Source organism: Drosophila virilis, chromosome X, assembly GCF_030788295.1.
Source record: "Drosophila virilis strain 15010-1051.87 chromosome X, Dvir_AGI_RSII-ME, whole genome shotgun sequence".
Lineage (NCBI taxonomy): Eukaryota > Metazoa > Arthropoda > Insecta > Diptera > Drosophilidae > Drosophila > Drosophila virilis.
Window position 1 is genome coordinate 6900022 of NC_091543.1, and position 20845 is coordinate 6920866.

The 20845-nt window shown below is 41.3% G+C and overlaps 1 protein-coding gene across 1 annotated transcript in view; it reads right to left on the reverse strand.

The window, feature by feature from the left end:
- Window positions 1–6222: 6222 nt before the first annotated feature.
- Window positions 6223–20845, reverse strand: part of LOC6633608 (uncharacterized) — a 30196-nt gene continuing 15573 nt past the window's right edge. Inside the window, exons 3-7 of the mRNA XM_070207630.1 lie at window positions 15534–15663; window positions 11542–11656; window positions 10719–10879; window positions 10172–10311; window positions 6223–10110 (exon numbers count right to left, since the gene is read on the reverse strand). Of these exons, the coding sequence (XP_070063731.1) occupies window positions 8218–10110; window positions 10172–10311; window positions 10719–10879; window positions 11542–11656; window positions 15534–15663 (2439 nt within the window). The 3' untranslated portion in view covers window positions 6223–8217. The remainder of the gene's footprint in view (window positions 10111–10171; window positions 10312–10718; window positions 10880–11541; window positions 11657–15533; window positions 15664–20845) is intronic.

The following is a 20845-nucleotide window of genomic DNA, read 5'->3' on the forward strand; positions in this document are numbered from 1 at the left end:
CTGGCATTTAATTTGATCTGTTGTTTGATTGTGTGCGTTTCACTTTAATTGAATTTTATGATGATAAACACACACACACACACACACGCACACACGCACACAGGAGCACAGATAATGGCCGTAAAGCTGGCAGCCTGGCAGGCCGACCCCTAAACCGCCCCGCCCAACGCCGCCCGCCGCCCACCGCCCCTGCCTCTGACCCAGCTCACAGCAGCTGCCGCAGACCAAAGTATTTCGGACTTTAAGTCAGGCACTTGAAATACAACCATGTTAAACTATAAAATACAAGCCTATATCTGGCTTACAAGCACACACACACACACTCACACACACTCACACACACATAACCTATCATATATATATATATAACTGAAATGAAAATTGTTTGCTTTCTGCTTATTTGCTGAACACAATTAAAATCAAATATTGATTAGCAATTTACTGAAATACAAGCTAACTACGCACTTATAAATTAAATGCATCAAGCGACAAAGCTGTGAAAATGATTTATTGTTCCTTAAGCTTCGCTCTATGTGAATATTGAAGAAATCAAACAAACGAATATTAAAATTAATAATATATTTAAATGTGAGATATAAAGATAATATTCATATTTACCTTAAACTCCAAACATATAAATATCTAATTAGCTGGCTCGAGGCATTATCCCAAGCTGTAAATGCTTACAGAATGCTTGCATATTTCTAGCGCAGCCAACTTAATAAGCCACCAATTTGTGCTGCCAGATCGCTAGATATTTCAATATCGATAGCAATTAATCGATGCGTGTAAAATCGATCAACGACTTCGCTTCTTTTGGGACAGAGAGATTCCCGACTTGGTCTCAGTTAGAGTATTGAATTTGGGAAATGTGAATTGAGAATTACGCCTGCCCAGCAGAACTTGTTTCTCGCATAATTGTGCTCCCACAAATCCTTCGATCATATATGTAAATGTAATGAACTGGTTTCGGTGGAAGTGTAAGCCTCGATGCTGTTGTGCCAAGCCACAAATTATGGATATTATTTCAACTGCCATGCCGATTGAGGTACATCAGACGCATATATGTATTGTATGTGTGCCACAAAGTCATGACCACAACTAAATGCATGCAACATGCACCGCACACCAAATACAAAATTGTTGACAACGGCTTCTGTGGGACAGCGTCGGAGTCGGTGGCACGGCGCGACGTCTGCGCTGTTGACATTGTTGAAACATTATGGAATTTCAACACGGTCATGCATTATTAATAAAACAATATAATAAATTATGAATGTGAGTCCCAGCGGCAATGTAAGAAGACAAAAGGCAAACTATAAAGTTGACAGCGCAACAGCTAAAAATGAGATAACATTACAAGCAAAAAAAAAAAAACAAAGATAATCTGTAACAGAGTTTGAACCAACATCCGTTTCCGGCTGGTTCTGTGCGCTGTGCGTTGTCATTTAGGGACAGATATATTTTGAAGACTTCTACTAAAAAAATTAATAATGTGCATAACATGATATTTACACATAGGAATATTAAATACTAGGAGGAAGAAATTACCCGCAATTGAATTTGAACCAGCGACTTGCCGCGTGTTAGTTCGACGCTTAAGTAACAAAAAATGTATAACAAATCATAAGCAGTATATAATTAATACTAATATTTCATTAAATACGCAGTGGAACCGTCCAGAAATGTTGTGAGATTATCTCAAATGTGGCTTTGTTGGCGCCACTTGAGAGAACTCTGCTTGAACTAATTTAACTAAAAGGGCAAATGGAGCAGAATTGGCCGCATCGTTGTCCTCGCAAATGTATTTATCCTGCAGCACTTGAATGTAAGTAAATAGACCCGAGTAAGTCAGTGTGTATCTGTGTGTGTGTGTGCGTATCTGTGTGTATCTGTGTGTGTGTGTGTATCTGTGTGTGTGTGTATATGTCTGTCTGTGCGACAATAACAATGCCATTATTCTTCAAGGCTTTTGGCGCAATTTGAAATGGGGCTTTGCTGGCGGTTTGCCTGCGGCTCTGTCTCCCTGACAATCTGTTACTTACATTTAAGCGATTGCGGCCAGTTGCCACAGCCAGCAAATGGAATCAGGCGGAATGAAGCAATAAAGGAGCCTTACGCGAGTGAGCATCAAGCCGGAGTCAGGCGAAGATCTGCATATTTACAATGGCTGGACAGCAAGGACAACATTTCGCTGGCAATTCGGCTGATGAAACTCGGCGATTTCCAAGCAAGCGAAGATAGAATTATTTAAGTGTTATATGGCCACTGGTTGAGGACATACAACTGTTATACAGCTGGTGGGTGAGTCTTAAAAGGAACTGTTATACGCCAATGACTAGAGTGTAGGATCAAAAAAAATTGGATTACTGCTGCGAGTTCCGGGAAAATACTGTAATACTGTAAAGTAAAGCTGCGACTTGAGGTTTGAAGCAACTGTTATACAGTATTTAACAGGGTAAGTTACAAAAAAACTATTCTACAGTTATACAGTGTTATACAGAGGGTGAAGTAAGTCAGGTCAACTAAGTTGTCAAGGAGCTGTAAAACAGCTGCTAATTGAAAACCAGAAGTCTTGGAAATACTCTAATTGTTATAGAACAATCGTAACACCAAATAGCTGACAGTTAATTGAAGAATTGCCAGGGTACATCCTAAAGAGTTGCTGAAATATAACAGATTACCGAATAAGTAGTTGCCACTTAACTGTTATATAACTCTTGTCATGCTTGCCCTTCGTATAACACCAATAAAAATTAACAACAATTCAAGCCAAATGTATGCCAAGTACCATAATTTGCAACTCTGCTGGCCTCATTGCCAAAGTAGTTTTATTGTGCTGCATAGAAACAGATGCAAGAAGAGAATTATTTAAAAACTTTCCGAATTTGCTGCTCATATGGGCATTTGGCTTAAATATATGGAGGCCATTAAAACAGCAAAATTTATGATTCCCCTTTCGGACATGAAGTTTGTAATCCAACAGGGGCAAATGTTGCGAGTATTGTGGCAATGCGTTGGTAGGGTTGTCGCTTTAAATAATCCCATAACTGTGGCCAGTTGTTGCCACCTCTACAAATGCTTAAACAAATGGATAAGCCCTTAAATGTAAAGCGGGACTAAGAGGGCTCAGCTTCTAAGCTGCCCAACTAGCTGATACCCTGTATTCAGCTGCGAACTATCATAAATTATATAAAATAGTTCGGTCCACATTTTTGGGGCTAGGCGATTAGCAAGTGAAAAATGTTTGATATTTCTGAATGGTTCTTATAAAATGATACATTTATCGATTTTCTGAGCACGACACAAATTTTCGAAACATGGAAGATATTCATTTACATGATGAACTCTTTCTGCATCTAGATGTTGATTATAAGTATTTTATGTTTACAGTGTATTCAAATGCTTTGACATACATTCGCTGCACATCGTGACACGAAAAAGTCACGACACGCGCTCATCTCGAACGCAGCGTGAAACGCACTTAAGGCCCATGTGATGCCCTCTTTACCCGTTTGCAGCCCCGCCTGCCCGTTTATATTGTTAATAAAACATTTTATTTTACGCCAAATGATTCTCATTTGTTGGACGCGTGTCCCGTCGTCTGTCTCCGTGTCAGTTCGCCTGTCACCGATGTCGGTTTGTGTGTCAGCTGCATTTAATTTGCTGGCCCACGTTGACTGTAAAAACGCGTCGTTGGCGAGTGAAATAAAAGTGGAATATAAAAATAAAACAAGAGAGAGCCAAGTCTAAATGCGGCACGCCGAACATCGTATACACTTGCGGCTAAGAAAGGCTTTCAAACGAAAGCTCCCGCTGCTTCTCTAGAAGCTATATACATTATGTATATGTGTAGTACTATATGGCAGACCGATTTGATATGACTTGGCAGATATGGAAGTGGAAAGTTTGATCAAGACATCTTGAAGGTTATATCGCACCGATCCGACGGATTCCGACATTTGTATTGGACCAACGAAAGCGTTTTCGGGAAGAGAACTAGAACTAGAACTAGAAAGATTGACAGACGGACAAGTCTATATGCACACAGCTGTTGACGCCGATATATATATATATATATATATATATATACTACTTCTTTTGTGCTGACAAATTCGTCATACCCTGTTAAAGGGTATAAGGAGGTTGGCAGAGCTGCGAGCTCTTGGAATATATTTGCTGCGTGCCCGTCAGTCAAAAGTTACTTAACACCCACGGAAATACACACACGCACACACACACAGAGGACACGCAGACAGCAAAGGATTAACGGTAAACACAAGAAATTACAGTTTTAAGCATATGAATATAATGCAAAGAACAAACATGGCGTTTGGCAAATAAAATAATGCCAGAAAGCTCTTTAATGCCGTGCGCTCTTTAAATGGCCATCAAGTACAGTCGCGCGGGCTGGTCGCGGGGGTTGCCAGCCAGTTGGCCGCCCGCTGTGCGGTGATGCCGTATGGCGCAAAACTTCCGTTGGTTATCCAGAAAACTGTACGGCGATGACAGCAATTGCCCCGGCCAGGAGCAAGCGTCAACGCTTCATTGGATTTTGGGCAATCATAAGTAGGACCTCGGGCTGCTGTCTGTCTATCTCTCCCTCTCCCTCTCTAGCACTCTCTTTCTCTATCTCTCTCTCTCTCTCTCTCTCGCTCTATCGCTCTGTCTGTTTGACTGTAACTGCCACTGGATCTGGCCTCATCGTTGCCCTTTTCGCTAAAAGGGAAATGCTACACAAAAAAGTAAAGTGCCTGCGGCAAACGAGGCAGCAGGGCCTGGTCTGGTATGCGGCATGGGGCATGTGGCATGGGGCAACGGCCATCGGCCACCGGAAAGCAATGTTGACGTTGGCAGAGCTTTCAGCTGCAGAATATGCCCGATTCAATGTGCTCTCTGTGCGCGTCCAGCAGGGGGAGATGCCAAGTCGTTCCCTTTGATGCATGCTAAGCACTTGGAGCACAAAACATTTTCTACATCCATACAATATTTATGCATACTTAATTCTGCTTGTACTTTTCGTGGCCAATATTTTAAACAGTTCATGTTAAATCATAACTTTTTTTTTTTGGCGTAAAATCATATTTTGTGCTTTTTGAAGGCATTTAAGTTCGCCTGCGCTTTAACCAGTTGGGAATTATAAGCGAAAGCCCGCTTAAAGCTGCATTTGTTGAATTTCTTGTCGCCTTCTTTGGAGCCGTAATTATTACATAAATGGAATTTCCTTTTTGTATTGCGCCGAACAAGTTCTGAGTGTAAAAGCGACAGCTTCTTAGAGATCTTTCAAGTGAAAGCGAGATTCACAAAAAAGTGTGCTAAGCATAAGCATTTTATCAACTTCTGTTAAAAAAAATTATGTAGAATTCGGTTTATTCTCTGCCAATGTAAGCTGCTTATGAGAAAACCTTGTAAGGAGCTAAACTGTCATTTGCGTTTTATTGTGGCTGAACATTTCAATTCGTATAAATATACAAGGTAACCTTACATATTTATGTAAATGCGTATTGGGTAGTTGGGAATTGTAAGCCGAAAATGCTTTGCTTAGCCTTTACAGCAAATCCTGAAAGAGCTTTGACAATTGAATAAGTAGATTGAATATTGTATTCAAACAAGTCGCACATTTAAATAAGTTGAAAAGAAAGCTCATTAAAGCTTGTAGTTTCAAGGTTTTCTATAAGTACATTGAAGTGCTCTTTGAATGTTGTGGAAATGCTCATTGAAATATTACTTCAGAAAATATATGCCGAGCTTTTATGCTTTAATATATAGATTGCATAAAACGGTGGAGCTTTCGAGCTTTAAGGAGCTTCAGGTGAGCTTTAAGCATCGCCTTCTAATTTGTTAAGCGAAAGCACATCAAAGCTCGAAAGCGCATTAATAAAGGAGTAAGCACATTGGAAAGCTCACGTAGTTATGTAAAATGTCCTAAAATATGGTATTTAACCCCATTTCGCCTCTCACCAGCGTATGCTGCCTTTTATTTATATTCCTTATGCCTCCCAACAAATATATAATCATATTGTTTTTTTTTTTTTAATGTGATTTTATTCATACTGAATTATTTATTTGGTTGACATTTATACTATTTACGCATACATTACTATTTGACTTGCCTGGCCTTGACTTTGCGCTAGACTCCAGAAATGCAAGCAATCTTTTCTTAGACATCAACTTTTATTTTATACTTTAATTTCTTTGTGAGTACATAATTCTCTAGATCAAGTGACATTTGAAGTACTTGGATTTGGGTTTTGTTTTGTTTCCTTTTCTTTTTTGTGTACTTGGAGAAGTAGTGTGCCTTCTTTTTTTTTTTTGTATTTTATTTTTTTTAATTATGTTTTTCATTTAGCTTAATCTTAGGTTTGTTTCAATCGTTCGACCAATTTGCAGGGCTGCTGCTCCGTTCTCGAGTACTAATAACTATGCAGAACTCTGCAATCCAATCTTACAATATATATGCGTGTGTCTGCCTCTACATATATATGTCTATATATATATATATATATTTGGACACAAAAAAAAACACCAACTTTTACAACATTTGTGTGTGTAGATTGTATTCATAATAGATATTTGACGAGGCCTGTTTCGCGCGTAATACTTGGGTTTAATACTTGAATGTTTCTGATTAATAGACTGCCAGTTCAATTATCTTATGATGTGCACAAACCATAAATATATTTGCCCGATGCGAATCAAATGTTTACTTTTTGCTTTCGGTTCTCAATGCCCTGTATGCAAAGTGCGAAGGGGTATATTGGCTTCGGTGCTTAGTCTGTTCGTCTTTTTTGGTTTATTTATGCTTGTATTTATGCCCGCATTGAATAATAAGCTAAGATAATATCGATGGATCGATATGTTTATAAACATATCGATAAATATGTAGCTCGATACATATTGATACATCGATATCCTTCATGTTAGTTTTTGTGCAAATTCTGTTTGCCCTTTTTGGCGAAGCTTGATCAGCTAATAAGCTGTGATACGGTCGACTTATCAATGGATACATAGATACAGATACATCAATTGATTGCTATCTATATCGATATATATATTGATCTAATATCGATACATGTCGATACGTCTATATACGTGTATATGTGTATCGATAATGTATCGATAAATATATAGACATAAATATATCAATTGGTTGTTTTATATATATCGATATATATATATATATATTGATACATGAGCGATACATCGACATTTTGCACAGTTCCAGAGCTTGATGTGCTACAAAAATCGATATCATCTAATAAATGTATAGCATATTTTGAGCTTTTGCGAATTTGTGGAATTTGTGCGTGAGTATTGTGCAGTCGGTGCGTTACTTTTTTTTGCTAAGTATTTTTTGCCAGCTTTGCTTTTGCTGTCTTGGGCTAGAGTAAACGAAATTTGACGAAACAGACGCTCGCAATGGTTGTGTATCTTATGTGTATATTACGAATAGCTCTGTAAACATTTATAATAGTATTTATCATACTTAAGATTTGGCCTTTGGTATGCAACCACCTTTCCCTCTGCTCCTTGAATTGTTTTTCATTTTTATTTTTGTATATTTTTATTTCTCTTCCTGCCTTTAACTGCGACAGACTTTGCCGGTGCCTAAATTTGTCACTGTGTGCGTGTGTATGTCCGAGTGTGTGTGTGTGTGTGTGTGTGTATTGGTGGTGCATTACTTTGTGGTTGGTGCTGCAAAGAATTGACATATTTGGTGCTCCCAACTGGAACCTGCTGCTGCCACTCGCCCGCACACTCTCCCTCTGCCTCGCTCTATATCTATCTCTCCCTCTCTCTCTCTCTCTCTCTCTCTCTCTCTCTCTCTCTCTCTGTGTGCTTGAGTTTTCTTTTGGCTGCTTTGCGTTTCCGCTTGGCGTTGACTAACAGCTTAAGTTTCCGGTGTGGAGCCGTGCGGGGGCGGACATAGCCAAGTTTTACAAACTTTGGCCAGAATGTGGATATGGTTGTTGTTGTTGTTGTTGTTGATTTTGTTGTTGATTTTGTTGTTGTTGGTGGCTGGAATCAGGCAACGACATCAACTGATTCAATTTGCTGGCAATGCAGCTTTGATTTTTGATATTTTCTTTTTTTTTTTGTTGCACACCAATTACATTGCAAGGGTCAGGGGGATCAGGGGGGCTGTGCGGATGGGTGTTGTGTCGGAAATATGTGTTAACTGCAAAGTCGCTTCAGTTACAGTTGCTGCTGCTGCTCTTAGCCCAAGATCTTCTTGAAATAGCTGACGGTTTCCGGCTTTGTTAGCGAACGGTGTCGATTTGGCTTGAATGGCGCTTCGGTTTCCACGTGCAGGAAGTTGCGCCGTGTTGTGGCGCTCGTTAACTCCAGCTCATCCTCATCCCTATCTCCATCTCCATTGCCATCCTCGGTCACACTCTCGCTTTCCAACTGCAACTTTGTGGCGCTCTTCATTTCGGCAGCAGCAGCAGATGCTGTTGCTGTTGCTGTTGCTGCTGCATTCGAGCTGTTTTCATTAGCTGTTGGCTCTTTTGTGGCGGTTGTTGGCGCCTCGCTAGTAGGCACTTTTCCAGCTGACATTGTTGTTGCTGCTGCTGCTGCTTCTTGTGTTGTCCTGATTGTTGTAACTGTCGGCGTCATTTTGGTTGCTGCGTCTGGAGCCGCTGTTGCTGCTGTCACGACAGGAACACTTTGATGACTTGTCGTGGCTGCTGTTGTTGTTGTTGTTGTTGTTGTTGCCAGCGTATTGGTAGCAAGATGCTCGGACTTGTGCTCGCCGTGCTCGCCATGCTTGGCAGGCGGCACATAGTGCGATTTGACCAGCAACATTGGCGGTATAAAGTGCGAATTGTCCGCCGTTTCTTTGACATGTGGATGGGCACTTTCATCGCGATTTTGCTGCACCGGATGTATGGGATGTGCAATGCTAACCACGGTCGTTGACGTTCCCAATGGCATTGCTGTTGTCGTTGGGGTTGGGATGTTGCTGGTGCTCGTGATGGTGCTGCTGCTGTCGTAAGTATTGGAAGTGTTGCCGGTGGCTGCAACAACTGTTGTATCTGTTGTATCCGTTTCCATTGTCACATCCGTTGCTGCGGCTGGAGTTGCTCCCGTTGCTGCTGTTGTTGTCATAATGTTGTTTTCGGTTGTTGTAGCTCGCGTTGCTATTGCTGTTGTTGTTGGCGCCGATGTTGTTGTTGTTTGTGCTGTTGTTGTTGGCGGCGCTGTTGCTGCTGCTGCTGTAGTTGTTGTTGTTGTGGGCGCTGCTGTTGATGTCGGCAGGGTTGTTGTTGTTGCAACTGTTGATGTTGCTGCCATGGTTGTTGCTGCTGCTGCTGTTGTTGTGGTTGTTGTTGTCGCTGCTGTTGTTGTGGTTGTCGCTGGTGCTGCAGTTGTTGTAGTTGTTGTTGCTGCTGCTGTTGTTGTTGTTGCTGCTGCCATGGTCAACTCCTTGGCACTTGTTGCCTCCTCAGTTGCTGCTGTTGCTGTTGTTGTTGTTGCTGCTGCTGCTGTTGCCTCAGTTATGGTCGGCATTGTCCTCAGGTCCTGCGGCAATATTTTCTTCTTATGCGGCAACGCCTCGAATATCTCGTTGGACACATCGCTATCGCTGACATCCTCCGGCAGCTGCTCCTCGCTCAACGCCGGCTGATCGCCCATCATCATGTCCAGATGGGATATCGGTTGCGGGCTCGTGGTTGTAGTCCTAGTCGTAGTTGTGGGCGTGGGCGTGCTCGTAGTTGTGACCTTGCGCATCTGGGTCTGATGCTGTGCCAACAGCTTCTTGGCGTGCTCATCGTTTATGTTCACCTTCTTCGCGGACTTCTTGACGGGCATGGGCACCTCGTCCGGGATGTGGTAACGGGCCACCGGCATTATCAGCCTGTCCAGGCTGAAGCGCTCGACTGGCGGCGGCGGCGGTGCGACGGTGGCCACCTCGATCTTCATGACGCTGGCAGCATAGTTGGCCACCAGGGGCATCAGGTCGATGTCGTTGTTCTCGTTGTTGTCGGTGCGAATGCTCTTGATGATCTGCAGCGATTTGAAGTGCGAGTTGGTGATGTCGTTGATGCGTTGCGCCTCCAGCCGCTCCTTCGGGCAGATGAGCTCGCGCACGGCCCGCTCTCGATCCTGTAAATAGATGTTGAACGTCCTGGCTATATGATTGGGCCATTCCCAGGCCACCACTTACCTCTTTGCCCTTGCAGCTGTGCCGCAGCAGACCCTCCTCTTGGCAGTTCCTGATTAACTCAATGCTGGCCGTGTCCGCCATGTACTGCATGGTCAGGTTGGGCATCTCCTTCAGGATGCAGGCATCTGCCCAGCTGGGCACTGTGCACAACAAGAGGTGTTCCATCAGGCACTTGTTCTACATTTTCTAGCTCCATCTCTCACTAACTCTGAGTCTCTCCGTCTCTTTCTCTCTCCCACTGCCTCTCCCTCTTTTAGCCTTACTCCCACTTCAAACTCTTACACTCTCTCTACTTCTTGTTTACAGTTTCTCTCTCCTTCTCAGTCTCTCATTCGTTCTCGCTTTCTCTTTCTCACAAATATTCTCGAAGTTTATCACTTTATCTATTTTTCTCTCTCTCACTTTATTGCTTTCTCTCTTCCTCTATTTATACCGCTCTCTCTATCCCTTCCCCTTGCTCACGCTCTTACGTTCAGTCTCAGTTTCTCACTTTATCTCCTTTCTCACCCTCACTATCTTACGTTCCCCCTCTCTGTCTCACACTTACCTGGCATTTCGCACAGGAACGAGGCTGTCTCGGGACCGCCGCAGCGCAGGGCATGCCAACGATAGTCGCGAATGGGATCGATAACGGCGCAGAGGGGCGCGTCCATCAACGGCAACGACTCCGCCCAGTAGCCGGTGTCCACCACCAAGGGTCGTGAGTTGCTGTGTATGACAAATAGTTCAAATAGTCCATCATCTAAGCTAGTTTCACATATATACTCTATATATAGACCCTTTTTTAGTGACATTTTATTGATAGATTTTTGGTTTGCTTCATGTAATGCGCAAAGGTCAAATATTTAACAGCAAGCTGAACTGCCGTTAAATATTGACAGGCACTTGGCATAATATATAACACTAAGATGATAAAGATAAGATATTTTGCAAGGTGGCAACACTGCAGGTGGTATATTTTACATGCGGACAAACAGTTTGTTAAATTCCATATTATAACTTATCAAACGGCCCAAGGCCAAGTTAGCATTGAGTATGTCAACAGGTTAATGTGGCTGTTAAACTTAACAACCATGAGCAGGGTTGCCGATGTTCCAATGAAATGAATAAGAAAGCCAAGACTCGAACCCAAAACTCGATGCTAAGTAGTTGTTGTGCCAAAGCAGGTTCACAAAATCAGCGTTGAAGAAAAAACGCTGGTTCAAATCGTTGTTAAAGCTTGGCAGCCTGTCTCGCTACTCCTGTTAACGACTTTTAACTGGGACAGATATCATTGCTCGCAAACCAAAAATACACATATCAACACGAACGACACAATTACAATAAAATGTTTTCGTTTGTTGTTGTTTGTTGTTGTTTGTTGTACTTACGACCACATGAAGCGATCCGAGTTCTGCGGCCGCATGAGTCCAATCCAAACGATGTCGTTCACATCCAATTCCCGCAGCAGGTCGCGAGTTGCATCAAATTGAAAACTGTTGTCGACTGGCAACACATATATAAAAAAAAAAAAAACAAAAACAAAAACACACAACAACAGAAAAATAAAAGAATAACAAAACAGGCAAAAAACAACAAAAAGGAAAGAAACAATAACAAAAGGGGAGCACAAGAATGGAAACGAAACAAATGGTTTTTATTTGTTCAATGCGAATATTCCTATTTAATTTGCCCAGCGCATTGTTTTTACGTGTTGGGCATGCGGCACATTTGCCAGCGACTCTCTCACCAGCACCACAAAAACCCATCCGCGGCCCAGCGCCAACCCGTCAACCCACCGAAGGACCCAACCAGACAGCTGCTAGTCTAACCCGTTGCCTCTTCCCAGCTGGTGTCCATGCTACAAATATTTGCACGAACAAAAGCAAAACAAAAGAAAACACAAAATATGATGTTACATCTGTCTGGTCTGCAGCGTGTTCGACTGGCAGATACCCTATACTTGAAGTTCAAGTGCTTTTATACACATATTTGAGACAGTTGAGCCAGTTTTTAGTTTTTAGCTTCAACAAAATATGCTTGGCTAGATACTTAAGGTCTCTAGTTGCCCCGTTTAACCATATATAATAACTTAAAAGCCAGGGTAACTGTTAGTCGCCTTGATACTTGCTCAGTGGTTTTTATTTATATAATTACTTAATTCTTAAAATAGGGTATATTTTAGGCGCTCAGTTTCATCATCATGCAACAAAATTTGAGTATATTGAATATAGGGTATCTATCAGTCAGTCAAACTACGGCATGGCTTGCTATATTTAACCCTTGATGGATATATATGAATACATGTATAGATGTGAACACAGGGTTGTGCTAGACACTAAGTTTCAGCTTATTTATGGAATAATTATTTTACAGGGTATCTGCTAGTCGAACATTTAAATATATATTATCAAAATATAGTTATACTTTAATACTCATACAAATACTCAAATATTTATCATAGTTAAGCTACTTTAGCGTTGAGTACAGGGTATTCTCTAGTCGCCCATTTGCGCATAAAGCATGCCCTGCTTTTTTCCGTCCCTTGATATTTGTTTTGGTTTTCAGTTTTCTTTTCTTTGGTACACGCTGTTATTTGTACTTTGTAGTTCTGCTCCAACTTCTGCTGCTTCTTCTTCTCCTTCACCAACTTCTTCCTCTTCTAGTTGTGCTTCTTCTTTTTCTAGCTGTTGTTGTTTCACACATTTACATGCATCCCTGCGCCTCAAATTGTTTATGCACACCGACACCCGTTCCCGCCACCAATTCGCCGCGCCATCCTGCCCCTCCGCATGCCCACTGCTAGTTGACCCAAGGAAAATTGTGCGCTCGAATGAACTTTCGCACACGAGTCGAGGGAAACGATGAGCCAAACATATGAATCTATTTATAAGGATAAGGGACAATGCAATCCAATCAGCCAGTTTAGTATTCGAGTCAGATTTGTCAGAAATACGTTGGGGAATCCTCGCCGCATGTCCTGCAGCATGTCCAAGTGCTCTCGATAGGTATTCAATAGGATGCCAGCGCGTGCCAAGAACGGGCTGTGTTATCCTTGGCAAGGACCTTAACTGATTCGCCTTGTGAGCAGACAAAGCAACAGAGTCCAAGATCATGTTACCCCGCATGCCTCAAGTCAGAATACAAAAACAAATATTCAAAATATTCTAGCAATAAAATTTACTTGAAGATACTTTTAATGGGAGAGCTGATAGTTCCTATAGGTTATATTACGCCTATTCGATATGGCTTTTGGGATATTTTGGGCAAATAGTGAAAGTTCTTTATCAGAAAAAATTCACAAATATAAATCAATTTAGCGATATGTTCTCCCTATTGAGATGATATATATGTATTATATGTAGCTACTCTTAAGATGATATATGTGAATTACATATTATATATAAAGTGTAGCTCTCAAATGCCCAGCTTGTAAAAGATATGTTTGAAAGGGAAGAATGTAAGCTTCGATCGTTTAAGCCTATGGCAGCTATATGAATTAGAGCTCCGATCCGATTGATTATTGACAGAGAGGCAAAGGCTCGGCTCAAGCATATACTTATAACATATATATGCTTAACCAAGTCCAAGAAGTCTTCTTCTATATAACTCCCTCTGCGAGGCTTTCTTCGGCTTTTTGTTGGTTACATTCCATCTAAAGCTTATCCACATATCAATTCAATCGATAATCAATACCCTGAACCCATTAAAAATGGCTATAAGGGTATATTGTATTTGTGCAAAATCCAAATGTATATAACAGGCAGAAGAAAGCATCTCCGACCCCATAAAGTATATATATTCTTGATCAGCATCAATAGCCGAGTCGATCTAGCCATGTCCGTCTGTCTGTCCGTCCGTCCGTCCGTATGTATGAACGCAAGGATCTCAGAACCTATAAGAGCTAGATCGCAGATCGAGTTTGTTTCCGATAATCGATAACTTTCTCCGTTTCCAAGCAATCGATAAAAATCGATATCGTTATCCTGTTGTTTTGGCATTTTTGGTAAATAATAAGAGCTAGAGTCCCCAAACTTTACATATAGCTTCTAAAATAGAATATATATATGCATTTGATGTTGGAAGAAGAGGGGTCAGGGTATCCCCTAGTCGGGAGCTCCCGACTAGAACCTTACCTTACTTTTTTCTTTTGGCTCAGAGAGCTGTGAAAAACCTTTTGAATTAATCCAAACCTAAACCTAAACCTAAATTGTCTGTCTAATAATTGTCTATAATATATATATGCCCTGTATTATCTTTACCCTGGAATTAACACTTAGTTGAGGCTTCGACTCAGACCTCTTGGAAGCCCAACCGAAGATTAATTATTTACTCTTTAGCGGAGTTCATAAATAATTGCTTGTACTTGTCAACAATGTTTGCTGTTTATCAGCTTTGGCAGCTTTTATCCGATTACTTTTCAGATTTTCACAGATTTTTGCTGATTTTCGCAGCTGTTCGAACAATTTTCATTGTCTTTCGAGTGGCTGGAACAATTTATCAACAATCTGCTTACCGCATACTTATCTATTTACGAGGACCGTATGCACACGAGCCGCCTGACTGACCCTTTGTTGATTTAGTTGCCCCCCCTCCCCATTTCCCACCCACTGTGACCGTTACCCCTTGGACTGGTATAGTTGGCTGCATTGCAGTGTCCAGTATTTGTCAAAAGGATTTATTGTTTAGCTGAGGGCAGGCATATGATATAGTCTAGCGACCAGGTCCTTTGGCCAGCCGTTAGACACACCAGCACTGGGCGTGGCCTTGTGTGCACACATTGCACCTGCCCTAGCTCATGTCCTGCCACTGCCCAGGCCCCTGTGCTTGGAAAGGGCATGGCTCTTGACTCTCTGGACCTTTGGCTGCGTCATTTTGCAGTTGCAACCTGGCTGCCAGGCTGCCTGTCCGCCTGGTTGGCGCCTGGCTGCATTGTCACAACAGCTGCCGGACATTTGCAATAACGCTTCAACCTGTCCAGCCCAGTTTTGCCCTGTCCTGTCCTGTCCTGTCCTGCTCCCTTTTGCCACGCCCAGCGCTTTGTTAGCTGCAATGTGTGCTGCTCTCGTTGTCATTGGGCTTATTTGCATTTCACATTTTGTTGGCGTTTACCATTTGCTTTATATACACACTCTTTGTCAGCCTTCTACCTGTACCTGTACCTGGTCTTGCCCCTTTGCCGCTTCGCCCTGCAGCTGTTGCTGCCACACAATGTCAGCATGTATTGAATATCTTACCTTTTGTGCTGCAAGCTTAACTAAAGCCTCACGTCGCGTCTTTGACTTGACTTTGCGGCTAGCTGTCGACTGTCGACTGCCTTATGCCTCAGTGACTCTACACCCTACCGCCCCCGCGCCGGCCCCTTGCCGCGTCTGTCGCTTACCTGTCACCAGATTGGCATGATGGAACTGGCAAACGGCGTCCGCCTCGAACCAGGAGATGCGATCACGAAAGAAACGATAGAACACATTCAAGCCCTCCTGCGGCATGGTCCAAGTGTTGCTCACGTTCACCTGCAATGAGGGGGGGGCGAGAGAAGGCGGAAGTGGTTGTAGTAGATGAAAATGTTAAAGAAAAAGATGAGGAAAAATAAGAGCTTGTAGCTGTGGCAGCTGAGCTGCATGAAAAGAATTTGTTTCGTGTCGCTTTGCTTGTCAGCGCCGGGCGCAGCTCTGTGCCGCACAACGCGGCGTATGCTTAATGCATTAAGTATACGCCACGTAAAACGCTTACATTTTAAATGTTGTTCCGCACAAGCACACACACACGCACACGCACGCACACACACATAATGGGGCAACAACATATAAAAAATACACATATTATGCATGCAAATGTGTGTGTGTGTGTGTGTGTGTGCGTGCCTATGTGTAAAAGCGGCTGTAAGAAATATATTTAAAAAAAAAGCGAGTATTCACAATTTAGGCACACCGAAATTTAAATACACTTGCAGACGTTAGTCCCACGAATATTTCCATAGAATATATATATATATATATTTATCAGATATATTATATAGCAGTACGATGTAATATAGTTTAACAAAGTCTAGATAAATAACAAGTCTTGATAAATCGGCTGGTTCTACCACCAACTTTATGATATAGTAATCGAAAGCTGCATCAATTGCGACGGGATAAGTTAAGAAACCAACCAAATTTACATACAAAAACCTTATTTCTCTATCGAATCGGCTATGCGACGAAATGAAGATACCCTTTTTTTTTCAGAGCATATGAAAGTAAATGAAAATAAAGCACAAAAATCTTGCTTTGAAGGCTGGCATATGTAGGGCCCACCTCTTGACCCCCGCCCCAGTCATATGTATATATGTACTTCATTAGCTAGGAAGGCAGCCGCCGGCCCGGCAAAAGGGGCGCCTTTTTGGGGCGGGGGTTTGGGGCTTGGGGCTTGGGGCTGGGTGCAGGCGCATAACGAGTAGAACAGCTGCCATAAAGCCTTGCACACTTGGCATAGGCCAGCCACAGCCTCAAAGCGGCATATATATACATATATTCTTTTTGTTTTTTACCTTTTTAATAAGCAACAGGGGTAGCTGTGTTGGGGATTATAGGGGGGTGTGGGTCTGCGTTCCCTGAGAGCCTTCCGACGCTTAGGCTCTGACTACGCCGGCACATTAACTAATTACGAATGCAAGTCGTCGGTGACGAGGGCGCAGAGCGCAAATAAATAGGCATACGAACATAAGCCAGACGTGGATAAGGCGCATAACAAATCTTTTTTCTTATACATACACTGAGCGAAAAGTTCAGGAACTATTCCAAATTGCTTCAACTAAATATAATTAGGTGGACAAGTACGCATTAGAACTATCATACGCTGTCATAAACTTTGACACAAATACGTATCAGCTAGTTTAGCTGCCGGCTAAATGCAAGCAACCACAAAAGTTCAAATAGAGATAAGCAAGATGTACTGCTAGGTGGCAACACTGTAAAACTCAACCAATTAACAGCGAGATAAACTGCCTGGTAAACTTTCGCAGTCAACAATAGTTTACAAGTAATTAGCACATACTTTCTCGACAAATATTTATCAAGTACTTTAGTTGCCGGCTATCTAACGAATAAAAAAAGAAAAGAAAAAGAAGAGTGTGGACAGTGAAGATTGACAGGCACTTTAAAGAGGCCTCCGCTGATGCGGAAGGACGTGATTTTTTTTTGTTGTTTGCCAGAAATCGCACAGCCTGCTAATTAATGAAAAATTCTTGACTTAATTTTCATTGTGCACATTTTTTGTTATTGCCATTAGCCATATTTTGGAGCGACCTGCGGCTCATTCTTTAGAAATGTATTGTTATAAATTTCTGTTATTTTTTTTTTTTTTGTATTTATTTTTGTTTCTTTCGCAAGTTTTTTTTTTGCTGCTTTCAAATTGCAATTAAAAGATGAAAGCACACTCGCGCATGCTTTTCGCGTCTGTCAAACAATTTCAATTAAAAGTTAATTAAGTTAATGAAACGCTTTTTGGCTCGTTTTTGCACTTTGTTGCCTCACACAGCAACGAAATAAAGCGAAAAAATAACTTTGGCCCACGCGGCGTATGCGCAATGCACATTCTTAATGGTCCCCCCTCCCACACGCCCACACACATACACACACACACACACACCAGAGCCAAAAGACCATCCCGGCGAACGGCATCTCAATAGCCAGCTTGTATATGAAATAACAACATTTGTATTCATTTGATGTCGGAGCTGTTCTCGATTTGCTTGTACAACGCGTTTTTAATGAGCGTCAGCGAATATTTGCAAATATTATGCACAAATATTATAGACACAAATAGTATGCATAAATAATATTTGCAAATAATATTTGATCGAATTGAATATCTTTGTAAGCCCTTTTGCCCAAGATATTGCGGCTGTCAATTTTTATTGTTTATCAACGTATTACGGATTATTATCGAATTTTAATTCAATTATAATGAGCAGCTAAGCCTTTTTTTTTGTACTGTTTTATTTGCCTTTGATGCCTTTCATCAAACTCGTCTGCCAATTAATCATCATAATTTATAATACCAGCTGCATTTTAACGATTTTATTTGGCTTAAATATATTTAATTTAAGCAAAATGTTCATTTAAAGTGGAAATTCATAAAGGGTCAATCGAGCTGAACGTCGCGTTCTCGACAAGCTGCAGCAGAGTCTGGAGTCTATATATTTACGTTTATCATTTTGTAGATCTGGCATAGTTTGAACAATTTTAAGGCCAATTTTCTGTGCAGTTAAAAATGTTTCGCTTTAAGTATAACTCGCCTGGTTATTCATAATTTAAACTCGCTCTCTGGCATATAAATATACTTGCCAAAAGGCCTGAAAACTGCAAACTGCAACATCAGCTTGTCGCTGAGTTGAGGGTATTGCCCAGTCAGGTATACCCAACCAAAGCACTCTTTTATTCATTTTAAATCTCTTTTTTCTATGCCGACAATTGCACCGATTGGTATATTGTACAAATATTTATGATGCTACATTTTCTGTCTCGCTCTCTCTTCTCTTCTCTCTTTTGTGTACACCCACTTTACAGGGTATCTCATATGCAGCAGTATCTTATTTCGTGCCCTGCAGTCTTTCTTTTCACAATATCCATATTTTCTATTAGCGCACTCTCCCTCTCTGCCCCTTGTTGAACCATTACATTACAGGGTATATTAAGCATCTGCTTTCGTACCCTGCAGGGTTTTTCCCACATTTTCCATATTTTCTCGCTTCGTTTCACAATGTTGACAGCCACAAATTAAATTGTAACAAATTTTATAATCTAAATAAGTGCAAAGCAAATTGTTTAACATGTGTGTGTGTGTGTGTGTGTGCGCGTGTGTGTGTGTGTGTGCGAGCAAATGTTCATTCCATTATGCAATCATAATTATTCAATTACTTATTTACACACGAGAGTTTCATGAATTATTCGCAACGTTTACAAAATGTTTAACAAAAAAAAAACAAAAATTAAGTGATATTATTATGAAGCATACGCCGTGTGGGCCCAAATACATTTAAATATAAATAAAAGATGCGAAACAACATCGAATTCCGTTGCCAAAAAGAACAAATCCATATACATATATATATAATAAAATAAGTACCTGTATATATATCGAAAATATATTTTACACATAAAATAAATCCTTGGGTTCTCATGTGTGCAAAAAACTGGTGTGTTTATTGTGTTTTTGTTGTGCAATGGAAAAGAATAAATAATCAAATAAAAACAAGCGGCCAAATTGCGATCGGGTGACCACGACTGTGTAATACGCGCTTAAATGAGAAAGTTATCGATTTCAGTTTTGATCGAACTTGCGAGAAGTTCATCGAATGTTTCAAATGGTCATCAACAATGTCAATGTTGTTATCGATTGCAGTTATCAATTTATGTTGTCGATTGCACTTACCGAGCTGTGTTATCTATTGATGTTATCGATTTATTTTGTCGATTGCAGCTACCGAGTTCAGCTATCGCATGCTGTTATCGACTGCAGTTAGCGATTGCAGTAATCGATCGAAGATATCGTTTGCTGTTATCGATATATCATATAGCACACTTTGTATATGGATTGTTGCATGGTAAATACATATAAATAATATAAAATGGGATTTCGCCCAGCTGAGGCCTTCAATGCTTTGTGTCCAAAAATGAATATACACTGTTGCGTTTCGTCAAAAGGAGAGTATTATAAACGGGCCAGAGGCTGGGCCTATGCAAAGGAGGGCTGGAGCTGGGGCTGGAGGTGGAGGTGGAGGCTGCTGCAGCAGCCTTACAACACACACAGTTTGTTCACTCTTTTGCCTTTTATTTTGCTTATTTTTCTTCTTTTTTTATTTTTACTGTGCTCTTTTGCATTTTTTGTGCTTTTCTTTTTTGTAGTTTTTTTGTTTTTGTTGCTTTTTTTCGGGCTGGGCTGTGTGTGGGGGCGGGGCACTTAGCAACTTGGAGTGCAAACAGTTCAGGTTCTTCAGTTGTTTGACTGTTTGCCTCGTTATTCTTTGTTTGCAGTTATGATGAAGACGCGCAAGGGCCGGCCTTTGCACTGCGAGCCTGTTACAATTTCAACAATAGAATAAGTGAAAGCATAAAAACAATAAAATGCTTTTTAATACCCTGCACCGGGTCATAAACAACAGCTGGCTGTCCAACAGCTTGCCTAGAAGTGCATCGCCAGTGCAGCTCAACTCTGAGACTAACATACTGAGACTGTCATATATATGGCATATTATGCAGCACTCTTCAACATATATATGCCTGTCTAGGTAAAGTTAATGCACATAAAAGGCAATACATGCCCTCAAGGGTATTCGTAAGTGCAGCAATCTCGATAAGTGCACGTTTACTTGATTTCTGTTGTATAATTTCGGCATTTGCATTTTGGCCCCCTTTTAAGCCCATTCCGTATCGTTATTTGCCCTGCACTTAGGGACAAGTTTTGCGTCCGCTTTGTGTTTGTGCAGCCTTTCGAGAGTAGGTGCAAGCCAAAAGGAAGCAAAAGTACAGGACAATGCCTTGCTGCCTAGCAGCAGACTCTGCCTTTGTCTTTGTGCTGCGGAAACCAGGACACGGGTCCGGTTAAATCTGGCCAAAAGCCATGGAATATACTATATATATTGAGAGAATGTGACTGTAAAGCTATAGAAATTAAGACGCATTTAATAGGCGCTCTATTCTATGTAAATGT